Source organism: Clarias gariepinus, chromosome 4, assembly GCF_024256425.1.
Source record: "Clarias gariepinus isolate MV-2021 ecotype Netherlands chromosome 4, CGAR_prim_01v2, whole genome shotgun sequence".
NCBI lineage: Eukaryota > Metazoa > Chordata > Actinopteri > Siluriformes > Clariidae > Clarias > Clarias gariepinus.
In genome coordinates, this window is record NC_071103.1 from 18,605,416 (window position 1) to 18,623,351 (window position 17,936).

The following is a 17,936-nucleotide window of genomic DNA, read 5'->3' on the forward strand; positions in this document are numbered from 1 at the left end:
GTGTAGCTACGCACAGCTCCAATTACATCATTAAGTTTGCTGATAAGAGGAACATGAGAGGAAGTGCAGAGACTGGTGTAAAGGCAACAACCTCTGTCTGAATGTTGATAAAACAAAAGAGATTGTTGACTTCAGGAGGTTTCTGCTGAATATCAATGCTCATCTGTGGAGATCATCAACAGCACCATATTCTTTGGGGTCCACCTAGGGGAAAATCTCACCTTGTCCCTCCATACCAGTTCTTTAAGAGCAACATCTCTTTTTACTCAGAAGGCTGAGGAAGGCCCAGCTTCCATCGATTCTTACAATCTTTAAATATCGAGAGCATCCTGAGCAGCTGGATCATTGTCTATTTGGGAATTATGCCATCTGGGACCGCAAGACCCTACAGCGGATAGTAAGGACAGCCGAGAAGATCATTAGGGTCTCTCTTTCCTCTATCGAAGACATCTATACCATATGCTGCATCTGCAAAGACACCAGCATTGTGGCTAATCAGACATACCCCTCACACACACTCTTCACCCTCCACCCATCCAGTTAAAGGTACTGAAGCATTTGGGCCCTTGCATTCAGACTATGTAACAGTTTTTTTTTTCCACAAGCCATCCATCTCCTAAATGAAAAAGGATTGGACTGACACACACACAGCTCACCTTAAAACAAATGGGAGATAAAAACAAACTGATCAAAAATCATCCAAAAATCTCATATACCACCTGAACAGTGGTGGCTGATGCAAATTTTTTATGGGGGGGGGCACAAACAAAATTTAAATTAATTATAATTAATCTGTAAATATCCATAAGAAGTGCTGGAAAAGCACAGAGTGTAAGCCCAACTGCTGCTTAATTACAATATCAGGTTGATCCTCCTTGACCTTGGTTTTACTGTGTACTTATGTGTATATGGTTAAAATTACAAGCCATTAAAAGCCTACTTGACCTGAATTGGATTGTACTATTATGGCACAGTTTGTGGTTTACATATTTACATTTAGGCAATTGGCAGACGCTTTTATCCAGAGCGACTTACATTTGTATTTCATTATACATCTGAGCAGTTGAGGGTTAAGGGCCTTGCTCAAGGGCCCAATAGTGGCAACTTGGAGGTTGTGGGGTTTGAACCTGGGATCTTTCGAACCATTGTACAATGATTTTAGTAATCATAGACCTATTATTTACTTAAATGACCCATCTGCTAGTAGCTGTTAAGCTATTCTCCTTTAGTAGGAAAGTCAATATAATATAATGACTTGTCCCTAATTACAGTATACTAAGTGGTACACTTAGTATACTGTAATTAAATGTGACCTATTAAGGGAAATTAGGGTGAGGACTACAAATCATCCTTAACTATAGCAACACACACTACTTACCTTCTGCAATGAATTGTTCAGTGAAAGTTTTAGGTTAAAATTGCATGTATAGTGTTTAGATATAATTTGATTTTTTTTGCATAATTATTTTAAATTATAAAAAACAACACTAATGGAAAATTAAAGTTACCAGCATTCGTTTTACCTGAATACACTGGAATGCTTTCAGTAGCATGTTTTCTTGCTTATCCATTGACCCAGACATGTAAGACTCATAAGCTATAGATCCAGTGGAGTGCAGCCTGTAAGACAAACCCCAGAGGTGGCCTAAATCCCATCAATCCCAGGATCACATGCCAGATGGTAGCATCTGAAAACTGTGAATGTGCAGAGATGTAAATATCTCTTAGTTTCTTGGTCCTAAGGGAGATGAATATTGTGTTGTCTGCAGTGCCTTACAGTACCTTTAATCCTCAGCAAAGTGACATCTGCACTTCAGTGAAAGCAACATCAGCTCTGTCAGCATGAATAGTGTAAAGCACAGAGGTCTCAAAAAGCATGTGGTCATTTACACTACTGTGTGTGTGTGTGTGTGTGTGTGTGTGTGTGTGTGTGTGTGTGTGTGTGTGTGTGTGTGTGCAGGTATGTTTTTGTGTTTTGTGTTTACATTGTGTATACACATTCAAGTGCCCAAGGGGTCCAGATCTTATGCATGTTTCAGCAGGTTTGGAGAACCGATATGTATTTACACAGTTTGTATTATTTCCTGTGATATATACATAGAAGTGCTGATTCAATCCTGTAATATTTAAGCTTTGCAGTGGTTAAGAAACTACAAAGTAAGTGTACAAATGACCAGTTTTCCTGTTTGGCACATGATTTCACAGCAGACTTTGTACCAGAAGGATGTTACATTTTGTGTAAGAAAAGTGATTTATCTTTATATTATGTTAACATTGAAAGACAAGATAAAAAAAATACAAAATTATAATTATATAACAATAATAATAATAATAATAATAATAATAATAATGTAAGTTGATAACAGACAGACATAAGTGAATTCAAAATGTTGAAAAGTTATGTGGCAGATGTAATAATCTGCTTTAAAATACGATTCTTAAAATAAGAACCCCTGCATCAATAGATATTAATTTAAAAATAAAATGAACTAAATATTTTTTCCAGGGATTACTCAGTATTTAAGTACGTAAATTTAAATTTTTGAGTGAATTTTAATGCGCTGAAGTTATTTTAAGAGAATACAAGACAAGTGTTATCTGACTGACTTTTTTTCGATTTCTCATCTGTAAGTCACTCTCCACTTACTAAAAAAGGGAGTGTATTTGGCGGATGAAAAAAGAAGTTCAACTTAGGGTAAACAAAACAGGCCATCTCACAATGTTACCTTTAGACATAATGGACAAATTGCAATACTGTAAATACCACAATAACATTAAGGGCACTGATTCACACACTATAAAATACTCAATGAAAAAAACAGACGAAACGACAGTCAACAACAGCACAGAGGAGTTTACTACCAAGCTCACTGCGTCACCATGACTAGTTACTGTTAACAGAGTTTATATGTCTGATATTGCTTTGCCTTTCAAATGCCTTAAGTGTTCTGCACTTGAGCAGTTTTGACACACAGTCAAGTAATTGACTCTACAGCAGTGGTTCTCAAAGTGTGGGGCGCGCCCCACTAGTGGGGAATACAGGCATGACAGGTGGGGCGCAATGAACGGGAGGGAATTAGTGGAAAATAATAGGAAAGTACCTATTCTAATTCATGCTTTTCTTTATTGACAATAAACATCGGACACTCGAAACTAAACAATCACATGCAAAGAAATGGATCATTAATACAAGTAAATTAAAATAACATCAGAGAAAAAGTGGAACCATAGTGCAACAATAACGGTTTAACGTCGGCATGTTAATTGCAGAGGAACAATATATAAGGAAACATTCGGTATTATATATGTAGTTTCATTTATTCCCATGTGTATGCTGAGGTTTCTGTATTTTTTGTTAAACATTAATATTTTATCAGGCAGTACTAGTCTGGCATTTCTAGTTTCCAGTGTGGGAACAAAGTAGCTTTTTGATCCTTCAGGCGCTGAACAGCTTCAAACATCGTTCTACGCTTTTTGTTGCTGTGCGGCATTTTGCGATGATCCCTAAATCATTCGTTGCGCCGTAAAGAATAATGGTGTTTATGCTTTTAAACTTGTATAATTTAAGGCGGATGGAGCTTAAAGACAATGTAGAAAGGAAATATATCTGGGTATCTTATTCGCGGGTTTATTTACGCAGCTATTGAATTCGGAGATGCGAATATCAAACTAACTTTACCGCGGACACACACAGGTGTTATAAGCTAAGTGGCCCCCTGCCACGGATTGCTCCCGCCTCCCCAAACACATACACACGTAATCTCTCAAATTCAAATTCAAATTTTATTTGTCACATACACAGTCATACACAGTACGATATGCAGTGAAATGCTTAGACAACTGCTCGTGACCTAAGAATATGAATAGGAAATAAATATGAAAATTAAAATAAAGGGTAAGTTTAACTAGAGAAGAATAAAATAAAAATAAAAATATACGAATAAAAGTTAAAAATAAAATATCTGTACACAAAATACACAATATAGAAAATATATGGAAAATATATGAAAAAATGTAAAACAATAAGAGCAGCTAAATTAAATAGTAATAAAAGAATGAATGGTTATATCCATGGTTGTGCAATCCACATATTAAAAGTGACTTGTGCAGTGCACAAGTCTCCATCAAATATTATATTAGGACATACATTCAAAGGTTTATTATTATCAAATATATTATTACTATTATAATTAACCCTAGGCACGTGACAGCCAAGACGATTAATACAAATCCCCAAAAATGATTATTTTATGGCACATTTATTTTGCAGGGGTTTGTCAATGTACAAATAACAAATTATTTATCACAAATTACACTAAATAAATATTGTTTGTGGTGAAAAATTATAGGAAACAATTTTTTTTATAAAATAAGCAATATAAAAATATACATTTTGTATATGAAAAAATATATATAATTTATATATTTTCCCCTATACAACATTTTTTATATTGCTTAATTTATAATTAAATTCGTTTGTTATAATTTGTAATTTGTAAACCATAAACTTATGAATTTATGTTCTAATATATTATTTGAAAGATATTATGTAGGGGAGGCAATCCGTGGCAGGAGGGGCATTTTAGAGCATAACACCGGGTCAGTAGCGTACTGTATGTAGTGAGTATAATAACGTCAATGGATACATTTGTTACATGAACCACAAAAAAGCAGGTGATTCAGCATTATCAGCCTAATCCACCAAAAAGCCTATGATGAAGCCTATATGTTGCGCTTGGATTCATGGTGGTGATGGTAAAGGCAGAGGAGAGACCTGTGTGTGTTTTGTGTCTTAAACCGCTGGCAGCGGACAGCATGAGACCCAACAAAGTAGGAAGACACTTAGAGACAACACACCCCAGTCACGTTAATAAGCCACTCGACTACTTTGAAAGAAAGCTCTAGATAAGTGACGAAGTAAGCCCGTTATAACAATTGCACGTGTATTTTATCTGTTTTAAACTTGCCGTTATTTGATCTTATTGGTTCAATAAATAGTACACTTGGCCGTTTTCGTTATCATTTTGTTGACAAGTGGGGCTTGAAAATTCACCCACCCCCTTAAGTGGGGAATGACAGAAAATGTTTGAGAACCACTGCTCTACAGTAACTCACTTATCTTGTTAATCACAAGTCTACCTTGTGTGTGTTAGTGTTGTTGCTGATGATGGCCTCTGGAGAAAGCAGTCCTCTGGATTCCTCTCTGGATGGATCATAGGAAATTTGGAAAACTACCTACGAGAGTAAGGGAGTAACCCTGGTTATGTACACTTTCATGTTGACTATATTCAGACACATTCACATTCCATACAAACTTAAATAATTCCTTTGATTGTGTAAAGCTGCTTTGGGACAATTACAATTGTTAAAAGCGCAGAGTATTCCAGTTTCCTCCTACAGCCCAAAGACATGTGATGTTTTCAAATTGCCTGTAGTGTGTGTGAGTGTGTGCTCTGGGAGGTAAGAGGTGTTCTGTTATATTCTCATGTAGTTCTATGCCATTCTACTACTGTATATACCTATACTATTTTATCCTATTACAGTGGAAGTTTGGATTGCAAGCATAATTCATTCCAGGAGCATGCTTAACAAAACACTTATATATCAAAGTGAATTTCTTCCGTTTGAAATAATGGAAACTCGGATGATTCGTTCCACAACCCAAATTTTTTATATAAAATAATTAATACAAAATAGAACATAAAAATAAAACAAATTAACTTGCACTTGACCTTCGAAAAGAACTGTGGCTGTAGTGATTGAGACCAGAGTGAGGAGAAAAGGAAGGGGCAAGGGGGCTGCTGCAGAGGACGATTTTCACACACACACACACCAGCGTGCGCACACACAGCACACACCAGTTTACTGAGAGAGACTGTCACTCAACAAAGCACGCGCACACACACACACACACACACAGACACATGGATGGACACACGCACACACACATGCTTGCAGCCTTGGGAGGGTGAGTCTCTTTTCGGTAAACTGGTGTGGGTGTGGTTGTGTGTGAAAGTCATCCCACACACATATACAAAACAAAAGAAGTTTTTACACACAGACACATGGTCACAGTGGTATAGTAAACAGTACACACTCGGACAGATGTTGACTATACATGTGATGCATGCGCACTTAGACAGCATTGGGCAATGATTACTCACAACTCTGCAGTGCAAGAGAAAGCAAGAAAGAACTATTGGCTCAGTTGGGATCACATAACGCTCGCCATCAAAACAAGAAGTGCATGCACGCTACATGATACGTGAAGATACTTGTTACTCGGAAAGCAAGACTTGGCTCATTTTTCCAAGTCAAAATGTACAGTGAAACCTTGTATTGCGAGTAATGTGGTTTGCGAGTGTTCTGCAAGACAAGCAAAGATTTTTTTTTAAAAGATTGACTTGAAAAAAGGAGCAAGTTTTGGTTTACGAGCACTATCATGTAGCGTCACGTGATCACAAATGAGCCAATGCTTTTTCTTTCTCTTGCGCTGCGGAATTGTGGGTAATCGGCTCTCCTGCTGGGTCTTAGTGCTCGTCTCTTACTGGTATAATCAGCATCCGTGATGTTATATATGTTTACTATAACACTGTGACCACATGTGTGTGTAAAACATATTTTTTTTGTTTTTAAGCGCGTGTACTCGCGCATGTTTCTTATAACACACGTGTGTGCGTGCGTGTAAAGCAAAAGAAAGTCTCATTACAGAGTTTAAAAATCTATTTTCTCCCTCAGCCCGTCGTGATGAGTGTGCGCGAGAGAGAGAGTGTGTGTGTGAACTGGCACAGTGTCAAATTACGCGCGCACACACTCTGCTCTACAGAAATACTGCTCTGTCGCGAATCTTTTCAAAGGTAAAGTCCAGGTTCATTTGTTTTTTGTTTTACTTTACAGCAATGATTCCGTTAGTATGCGCTCACACAAATAAACCCAAGACCGGCCTCTGTTCATGCTATAAAATGGGGTGCAATTTAAAGCATAAGTGAACATGTCTGGTGCTATTATTTATCAGATACCACCATGTATGAGCCACTATAGTAGTTCCAACAGTACTGAAGCATTTTATTTATAGCATTATGTGCTTTTAAAAGCTTGTTGCTTTCCTGTTGTTTTAATGACCAAAATCATCTTGGCTTTAGTATTATTATTCTTTTTATTACCCCTCCTTCCGGTGGTACATCATGGCTTTATTTTTTATCATCAGCGGTGCAGGTCTATTCAAGCAGTTCAGATGGTATTTATAAGCAAGACAAATAGGAGACATAACAAGGACAGTACCATTTTAGCATAGTTAAATGGCCAATATGCTGACAGAACTGATGCGTGGATGAGTTGAGGGTTACAGGGCATTTATGTCAGTATCTGTTATGCCAAAAGAAAAAGGTTTAACTGCATGACTCCATATTTTTACGTACAGGTTAGACCTGTACTACACTGCCTGCCCTATGGAATGTTGCAACTTTATCTGATTTAGTTTGTGTTCAGCTTTAATTGTGTTATGTAAGTTATGTCCTTACAGCTAATGTCCCAATCCTGAGAGCTCTTGTCCCAGGTGGAAATAATCTTGCTTTTACTATTAAACATAGTTATGATTTCTATGATTATTTTTTTTTTGTCTCCTATCATGAATGTTTGTCCAAGTTTCTTCTTCAAAGTTAATGATCCATCCAGGTTTTAATAATGTGTTTGAGATTTCTGAATTCAATTCCTGTAATTCCACTGTTTCTTCACTGTGTGATGCAGTCCAATAATTTGTCACATCTGAAACTTTTTTTGCCATGTCCATGTGTGATACGTCTAAAAACATTTATGCAGTCATTGTTGTAACCATTTGCCCTACCAGGATTTTTTGGGGGAAGGTAGGTGGAAACTTAAGAAACTATGTAGGCACAGGAGCAACAGTTGAGCTTCCCCTTATACATGTGATGCAGTTTAAATCTTTATTAAATTAATGCATTGTCAAAAAAAAAAAAAAAAAAAAAAGTATGCGCTTACAAAAGTGTTTTGGAATACGAGTCCCACACTTCCTGAATGAATTATGCTCGTAACCCAAAGTTTCACTGTAAAAAATTTTTGCTCGTCTTGCAGAACACTTGCAAAGCGGGTTACCCACAATCCAAGGTTCCACTGTATAATCTAACCCATACCATTATGTCCTATATTTTACCTATAATATATTTATCAACTGTAAAAAAAAGTTTGAAAAAATTGAATGCATGTCATCTTTTAAATTAGAGTAAGCTGTTATTTTTATTTTTATGTTTCTGTCTGTTGATTGGGCCACTTCAAAACCTTAATTTTGATTTTATTTTGTTTTGGATAATTTTTCTGCTGCTATACGAACAAATAACAAAAACTGTGTGTTTTCATCTTTTTACTGGAACCAGCAAATAGTAGCCCATTGTATTAAAAGAGCCACCGAAGCTTAAACTCTTATAAAAGTTAATGCTGGTAATGCACACACACACACACACACACACACACACACACAGTATATTGTGTATCACTGTTTGGGTTGCAGAACCTTGGACCAAATCAATATTAGGCTGGTGCTCAAAATGTTATGACTGATTTTGTGTATTTGTTGTAGTGGGTTTGGCACACAGACAGAACACATGGGAAGCAAATGTCACTTTTTAACAACAGCATATTACAGACCTGAATGGTGAAGGCTACTCTGTCCCAGGCTTCCAACTGCGGCCACCACCCTCTGGGTCGTCCACACATTCAGCATCTGATTTAAACATTTGACAAGTCCATCGGTCTGCAGATGATACACTGATGTGTGAATCAGCGTAATCTGCAACAGCCTGCAACATCACACATTAGACCATATATATAAAACATGGTTATTGTTATTGCAGCTGATTGGTTAAATGGAGTCATGTGATTATTGTATACTTCGGCATTTAGCCCCAGCTAGTTTAACCTTTCCTTGATTTTCTCTATTGTGCTGTGTACCCCCAGGTGACCTCCGAAGGGTGTGGAATGCCCTGGGTGCATTCAGATTCTCGCCATATTTTATGAAAATATACCAGATTATGTTAAAAAAAAGTAGTAAGAGGCGTAAATCCGTGTGTAGGAGGTGATATGTGATCTTTGGTGCACTTAAATCTGGCAAGAGAACCTCGTCCTGGCAGCTATTCTGGTTTAAACGGCATCAGCTCATCACATAAAGATTCTGGGCGTGGGACTGGAAGAAGGGCCGGTTCTTTGTTTAGTGGGGAGTAGATTGTTGGCACAAACCTTTCACTTATTTGTCTCTTTTCCTGTCCAAGTAAATGGGTGTTTAGTGCTCTGGCACGCTCACCATCTCCCACATGTTTACTGGCTGTCTCATGCCCACTGCTTTTCACTTCTCTTGCAGGAGGGCTCTTAACATGCAGTTCATCTTCACTCGCTCTGCCACCTCAAATGCAAAAGACATTCCGGGTGGAGCCACCTGGTTGCGATTTGGAACAAGCTCCACTCTAGGCACAATTTGAGCATCATAAGTCAATTTATGACATTATATAGCGGCTTGTGCACTCAAAAGTACACACTGGGCCAAGGTCTCCTTTTTTAACACTCATAGTTTTCTGCTTCTTCTTCTGACAAATGGAAGTAGGCACGCTGTACCTCACCTGAATGCCACTCCATTCATGAGGTGTGAGCTTAATGAGCAGGTACCGTACATTGCCACATGGATCAGAGAGAGGCACCTCTTGTGTGGTTTATGTCAAAAGCAAGAAAGCTCAGCAGATTATTTTAAGCAAGTGTCCGAGGTAATACTCAGGAAAACTGTTGTGGGCCAGTTCGATTCCATGTGCCAGCATCTTCCACCAGTTTAACAGGTCTGGCACATACTGTAGACAGAACACATGAGAAGCAGATGTCACTTCTCAACAACAGTTCTTTCAACAACATTTGAGAACGGTCTTTTTTACACATAGCACTGGGGAGAAGCAGTAGTATGCTATCTCCCATCTTAAAAAGCAATGCTGTACACTGCTGCGATTAGCTAAGTAGACCTTCTAGACACTAGATCCCTGACCTGCAGTCTGATAACTTCTCCCTGAGGGCCAACACAGAGAAGCTGTTTCTTTCTGCTGGCCAGCCCAGACAAACTTAGACAAACCCATCAGCCTGTTCACACAAAACCCAAATACTTCATCTAATTGCACTGCTGTCAAGAGAGTATATTTGGCTGATGATAAAGAAAGCCACCTCACCCTGTTTCCTCAGGATATAACGGAAAAATTCCAATACCGTGTTTACAACAATAACATTAAGGGAGGCGCTCCATACGTTTGTATATTCACGCACTATAAAATGCTTAGTGAAAAAACAGAGACGAATCGACAGTTAACTACAGCAAAGAGGAGTTTATTACTGAGCTCACTGTAATGTATGACTAGTTACTGTTAACAGAACTTATATTTATGATTTTGCCATTTTAATGCATTAAACATTCTGCACTTGAGCAGTTTTGACTTAAAGTCAAATGATAGACACTAGCTACAGTCTGTAAGTTACTTATCTTGTCACAAGTCTAACTTCTGTGCATTAGTGTTGTTGCAGATGATGGCCTCTGGAAAAAGCACTCCTCTGGATTCTTCTCTGGATGCATCATGGAAAAAATGGAAAACTACTTACAAGAAGGATTACAAGACCCCGGTAATGTACTCTACAGGGTCCGGGCTGTACTCTATAGGCGCCAAGTCCCCGCGACCCTGAATACAGGATTAAGCGGTATAGAAGATGAGTGAATGAATGAATGAGTAGCCTGCCCATTTATTAAGTTTTAAATATCAGTAAAGGTTATGCCAGACAAAACCCACATACTTTATCTAATTGCACAGCTGTCAGGGAAGTGTATTTACCCATGCAGGTGATTCCAGTTACCCATAGATCTGAAAATAATTGATCTGAAAATAATTAATTCCATTTTTTGAAGTGCAGTTTTTCCTTAACTCTGGTATTTTATACTTTTTTGAATTGTGTCAAATATAGTCAAATAATGCACAAATGCTAATCTTGTACAAATGTAGGCTGAGGAGGCTTCACGGAGGGCTATCTGGGAGGAGAACTTGAAGATTATTGAGCGCCATAATCAAGAGTATAAAAAGGGCCTACAAACATGTGAACTAGGCATGAATCAATTTGGAGACATGGTAATTATCACTTTTACTAAAATATCCTATTGTCATTAAAATATATAAACATGGTGTGGTTAAGTTTTTGCTCATTTTTGTTTGCTCCAATTCTCTAACTACTTTCTAAGTAGGTTTTTTACCATTTGAATCCGCATTTGTACACTGCTCAATAGTACAGTACTTGGTACTGACCAAAGAACAGTTTTCCGCTTTGTCACAGATAATTTAAAATTAATTTTGCCATTTGAAATACAAAGCATATTGACAGTACTGTAAACAATAATCAAATACAATTAACATTAATGAGGTTATTGTTTTTATTACTGTGGGCTTGCACCTCCAGGGTTGAGGGATCAGGGTTCAGTGGGGGAAGGTACTGTTAGATGAGGTTGAGCTATAACTGTAACATAGTTTGTAATTTGCTCTCTTAAAGACTCTTTGCTCTCTTATCTACTTCTCTTTTTTAGGCACCAAACGAAGTTGGTCGTGGTGGGCTTCTAGAATCCTGTGGACAGTGATCCCATAAATACCTACTCTTTTGACTCATTAAATAACCTACTTTACCGCAAGCTTGGTAATGTTACCACACTATAAAAAAAAATCATACAAATTTTATAAAAAATCTGGCAGCAAAGTTGCCGAAACAATAGTTACAGTTAAATCACAAGAAAATATCAAATGTTTTTCTACAGTACATTTCCATAAGAAGTTACTTTTTTTAATATTCTTACTGTAATTTTACAGCTCATCTCTGGTAAAATTACAGATTTTCACAATTTTAATGCATATTCTACCTATAACATATTCTATTTTAATCTATAATCTCATATCTCTTGACTGTAAAAAAAAAAGTTATTTGCAATAATAAACTTTGATTTCTGCAAATTGAATGGAAGTCATCAATTAAATTGCAGTAAACTGTCATTTTTAAATAAAAGTTTTGTGTCTATTAACTAGATCACTCTAAAACCTTAATTATGCAGTTTTAGCCATTCAGAGGTGGACTTGATGTGTTTTGGATAATTTTCCTACTGCTATACACACAGATCAGCTACACTATAACATTATAAACAACTGTCTAATATTGAATACTGTAGGTCCCCCCCTGTTTTCCGCTAAGTAGCTCATCTATTGGATGAAACTACACAGCAAGCCTTTGTTCTCCACGTGCATCAATGAGCCTTGTCTACCTATCACACTGTCATGGGTTCACTACTTTTTCTTTCGTGGATCACTTTTGGTAAACCATTGCACTCTGGGAACATCCCTCAAGAGTTTAACCTTAGAAGTTGCGTTGACCCAGTCATCGAGGCATCAGAGTTTGCCCTTGTCACAGTAGCTGCAGTTACAATATCTTTTCACAATGGCGCCTGAAAGTTAGTGGGATATTTTAGCTATTTTGTAAGAATTTGATCAACTTTGATCTCTCTCTCTCTCTCTCTCTCTCTCACTCCCTGTATATATATATATATATATATATATATATATATATATATATATATATATATATATACTGTATATATATACTGTATATATATACTGCATATATATATATATATATATATATATATATATATATATATCACTGTATGATATATATTATCTGCACACATACTTCAGTTGATGTTTGCGTTTACTGACACACGTTTCTTAACATTTTAATTATGCAACTCCCCTCCCAAATGCATAACCAGATGTTGAATGTGCAGTAAAGATACAATCTATATAAATAAAAGAAAGGTTTTGTCTGTACATTTTATTTTAGAACCCACTCTTTTAATGATATCTACAGTATATGTTTCATACACTCAAAGGCCTGAAACAAGTCTCACAACCAGTCAGTGAAAATTTTCTATCTGTCTGTGTGTCTGTCTGCCTATCTTCTGTCCAGCCAGATTTTGTCACAAATATCAGGCAAAACTGACTAGACAGAATTTAATGAAACTTTTGCAGTACTTAGATATCTGTCTGGAGTTAAACCTTGACCATAAGTGAAATCAAAATGTTGAGTAAAAGCGATGTTATAAGCAGCTATTTATTTATTAATAATTAATTTAATAATTTACATTAAAATAAGCTAAGCTACTGTACATGCTCAATGTAAACAAATACCTGTGGATATTAATTAGAAAAGCTAAACAGAATATTTTTACTGGGATTACTTAATATTTTTATTGCTTAATTAACAGTAATGAAGTGATATGAGTGAATTATTATGCACTGGATTTCAATCTACTGTACTACTTTTAAATTTTTTTATTTGTGATTCACTCTGATTAACGAACAGAAAGTAATTGGCTGATAATGAAAGAAGTACAACCTAATGTAAACAAAGTGTAAAATACTCTTTTTTTGTTAGATATTATGTAAACAGCCAAACAACATGATAAAATAATGTACAAATTCTGTCATTTACAAATAATGAAATTAATGAAATTAATAAAATTAATAAAATAAAATAAATGATTGTAGATAAATGTTTTTACAGACTACCAAATTAAGATACAAGAAACAAAAATTTCCTAATCTCTTTTTCACAGTATAACGCTTTTAAAACGAAAACCTACTGTAGGTAACATACTGTATGTATGTTTAACAGTGTAAACTATTTTTAGTGTAAGATATACTCAAAATGGCACAGTAGGCTCAGCAGATAGAAAATAACATTAGAACATGTGTACAAAAGGTCTCACTTTACCATGAACAGCAAAAAAATTTAATAAACTTATATTTTTAGCCTCTGGCTTATTTGGTAATTATATATGCTACTGTAACATATGGCGGCACAGTGGTGTAGTGGTACTGTAAGCACACTCCAATGTGTGGAATTAATGGTTAGAAAAGTAACGAGTCAAGTGTAGCCGAATGTAGCGAAGTAAGATTAGCACTTTTTCTTTGCAAATATATTCAAGTAAAAGTAAAAAGTATGGTGCAATAAAACTACTTATAGAAGTTTTTTTTTTTTTCAAAAAGTTACTCAAGTAAATGTAATAAAGAACATGTAACTCGTTACTTCCCTTCTTTGATTGGAACAGATCCAAGAACTAAGGAGAGTAGATTTTTTAAAATTACTTTACTCTGGCCTCTCTTTGCATGTTTCTGGCCAATCACTGTTTGACAATGTAATTAAGCCTCATCTGATTGGTCAATCTTTCGATTTTTTTTTTTTTTAGAAAGGGAAGCCACCTCGCCCTGTTTCCTGTACCCCTACATCCTGACGTTGGGAGATAATGACCAGCGCTGCTCTCAGGCATTCGTCATTCTGGTGGGACAGGCTCTGGAGCAATGCACACTACTTGGGGCGGTTGATGTGTGCTTCAAAGCATTTTATATTTTTGACATTAACTATCCAAAGCGGTGTGCCCCTGTGGAGGACTTTTTGTGATGTTGCCATGAAATAGCAAGGCCTACTTGAAAAGTTATAAACAGTGTTTGTATGTTACAATCAGAACAGGGCTGGATAGTTTTGTTCCACAGAAAAGATATCTGAAGTCACAAAGAGATCCTGCTCTGTAGAAGTCACAGAGAGATCCTACTCTGTAGATGGCCATCTGGCTACAGATGGCTCTGTAGATTCGCCTCAGCCCATTTGTGCTATTACTCCATTTTGCCTTAGTGAGTAATAGTATAGTAATAATATCACTGTTGATTATCTGTTCTTGTCCTTTTGAAAAATAAGTGTTTTTTCTATGAACATTTAATAAAATGTTGTTTATTGCATATATGTATGGTTTGCAAAACTTGGAAGTTTTTTTGTAATAGACCAAATAGACCTGAAGTAATTTAACTATTTAATAGTCATTTGTAGTTTTTTTTTTTTTTTTTTTTTACAGATTCACTGTAAAACATGAAATAATAATAACCTATTTGTGAGGTAAAAATTAACCAAACATTCCAGTTAAAATGAACCAACATCTGGGTAGAACATTTCTACCACATACAGTATGTGGTAGAATTAACCCAGCATTATAGTTAAATATGACCTAGCATTTGAGCTGAATATTTAACCCATCTTGCTGGGTTAAACAAATAACCCATTTAGCTGGGTTACATTAACCTGTGTGTGTGTGTGCATGTGTGTGTGTGAAAGCTGTTCTACACAGTAGCCCCCTCCCTCCTCCTCTCCTCTCCTCTTACTTCAGCCATGATTTTTATCAAAGGTAAAGTACAGGGTAATTCTTATTTTAACTAGTCTTATTTTAACTTTATAATTTGTATTCATTATTTTTATGTGAATATTGTGGCGTGGACGGGGCGGCGGCTGACTGTATGTGTCTGTGTTCACCATGTTGGGGAAGGGTGTTTGGGTTAGTGGCTTCGGCCCTGTCTGTGTGTGGTGTGTGTGTGACGTGCGAATGTGCTCCGGTTCATGCTTAGGCTGAATTGGAGGTACTGTACTGTAGGCTTCATGTGAATGTGCTGCTCATGCTTTTGTATGACTGCGTGTATAAAATAAAGTACTCCCAGCCATTGCATTGGGCAGCAAGTAAGCTCACTCGTCTCTCCAACATCTTTTCCGGCGGTAAAGCGCTACAATATATTTGGGTTGTGGAATGAATCATCAGTTTCCATTATTTTTTAATGGAATATTCAGTTTGATATACGAGTGCTTTGATACACACATTGTTCCAGAACGAATTATGCTTGCAATATAACAAAATTTTGTGTCAATGGCCAGGGAGCTCCTCAGTCTTTAATCTAATTTAGAATTTGTGGTCAATCCTCAATAGATCAATAGACAAAAACACACAAATTCTGACAAACTCCAAGCAGTGATTATGCAAGAATGGTCTGCCATCAGTCAGTATGTGGGCCAGAAGTTGATTGACAGCATGCCAGGTCAGAAGTCGTGAAAAAGATGGGTCAACAGTGCAAATATTGACTCTTTGAATAAAATTAATGTATTTGTCATTAGAAGTCTTGGTTGTTATTGAAAATATACAATTTTGCATAATCTTATGCATTGTTTCCTCCAAGTGTTCTACTTATTTTGTCATCAGCCAAATACATTCCTGTCAGCCAAATACACACTGTTGCTTAATTGAAAAGTGAATCACAGATAAGAAAAAAGTACATTGGATAAATATTAGGTTTTGTCTTAAAATGACTTCAGTGCATTAAAAAATATATGATTGTGGTGGAGTGTAGGTTTCATATGATTGAGAATTCACATAATTGAGTTTGTCTTCGGCATACTCTGTCTATACTATCGCTGTAATTGGCTCTGTTAATTGATGCGTATATCCACACCCACCTCCAGGGAAAAAGCGTGTTGCTGATGGAATTTGTTGGCGGTATGCCTCATCTGATTGGATAATCCATTTTTTGTTTTTTAACCAAGTTACAATGACTTAATTATCGCTTCCCTTATCATTAGAGATGAGAAACTCGGATCCTTTAACGGATTCGACTCCTTGTGAATCACTCACTAAAAGGATCCGGGTCTCTTGAGTCCCTTGATTCAGTAGGGATTCTGACTGCATTTTCAATTGGTCCCTCCACTAGAAACTCTAGGCGCTCACCTAAACTTTATTATCCACCGAATCCTTGGACACATGAACTTAATGTCCCTCGTATTTAAGCTACATTGCTCAAATTCCCCCCTCTTGGTCGGCGTCTGCGAGTGACGTCACTTCCCACACAATCCTGCCCAACAGTATAGACCTGCCCCTGACGCTGATTGACATATTTCTGTGTAACGTGTTGGAAATGCAATCGCTAATGGATTAGCGATTGCATTTGAATTTTGGCCGGCTTGACGCGCGACGCAGAAAAATAAAAAAGCAAACGTTATCATTGATTTTGCCATTTAAATATGGCAGGCTCATGACTTGTAAGACATGGGAACTACAAATGCAAATGGACTTTTTTTTTTCATTTAAAATTTGGCAGTCAGTGTGCGTTCACGAAGGCGAAACAGCAAACGGTAATTTGCAATTCCTTTTGAATATTGTCCGGGATATCGCTCCATACCCTCGGATCTGGCTGCTTCACTCCGCGCTATGAGTCTGACAGATCCGCTGAATCCCCCGGTTTAGATAAATCTGCTAGGACACGTACAGTATTTTAAGTCTTTTTGTTTCTGCTCATAAAATGCAAATGAGAATCAAGAATAATTAATGCCAAATTTTTTTTTTTTTTTTAAACGGATAGGCTATCTGGTATAGTTAGTGTAAGGTATTAAAATATTTCAAGGCATTTTAATCTCGGACACTCTACTTCTTCTTTTAAACCTAACAGTTAGTTTTTCGGGTTTTAGATAATAAAAAAAATATATAAATCCAGGTGGTAAAAGCTAAATTTGAACTTGGGTTTTTATGGATATAAACGAGTCATTGTTAGCATTACCATTCTGGTGATGTTGTGTTGTGTTGGATGTGATACAAATGTCAGATCCAAATGTCATGTAACAAATTTTTTTTGGTGTTAATAAAATCAGATTAGCACTACGTCTAATCACACAATATTTAAAAGTAAAACAGCTACGGTTTGTTCGATCATTGTAATAAGGACTCTGCCTGCTTTTGCCATGGTTCTCCACTAGGGGCGCCTAATAAATCCTCAGAATCAACCAAATACACACACTGAGTCGACTCTGCGGATCCGCCGGTCTGTCCCACGGTTCAGATGAATCAGTACTCTCTATTTTTTAATCTTTCACGTTTTGACCCTGCAGGAAGTTTTCTAAATAACTCAGCTATTTGTTCCTACAGTTACTGGCTGACAACTACCGAGAACAATTGAATTGTCTAATTATCAGTTTGGATTTATGTATGTTGCTGTTAGCAGCAAGATAAT

General features: G+C 36.7%; 2 protein-coding genes across 4 annotated transcripts in view; both read left to right on the plus strand.

Annotated features, from left to right (window-relative positions):
• The window catches only part of LOC128520658 (cathepsin K-like), a 287,992-nt gene that overhangs the window by 216,167 nt on the left and 53,889 nt on the right, over positions 1 to 17,936 (plus strand). The gene's annotated exons all lie outside the window — the stretch shown is intronic.
• On the plus strand, positions 5,167 to 11,982 carry LOC128520664 (protein CTLA-2-beta-like). Of its 3 annotated transcripts, none has more exons than XM_053495006.1 (4): positions 5,167 to 5,243; positions 10,553 to 10,659; positions 11,034 to 11,156; positions 11,606 to 11,982. In XM_053495006.1, coding segments are annotated over exons 1-4 (282 nt in total). In that variant the 5' UTR covers positions 5,167 to 5,242; the 3' UTR covers positions 11,657 to 11,982. The 3 variants fall into 3 exon arrangements, with proteins under 3 accessions (XP_053350981.1, XP_053350982.1, XP_053350983.1); XM_053495007.1 differs by lacking the exon at positions 5,167 to 5,243 and adding an exon at positions 10,345 to 10,390; XM_053495008.1 differs by lacking the exon at positions 5,167 to 5,243 and adding an exon at positions 10,350 to 10,390 and having other exon boundaries at positions 10,534 to 10,659.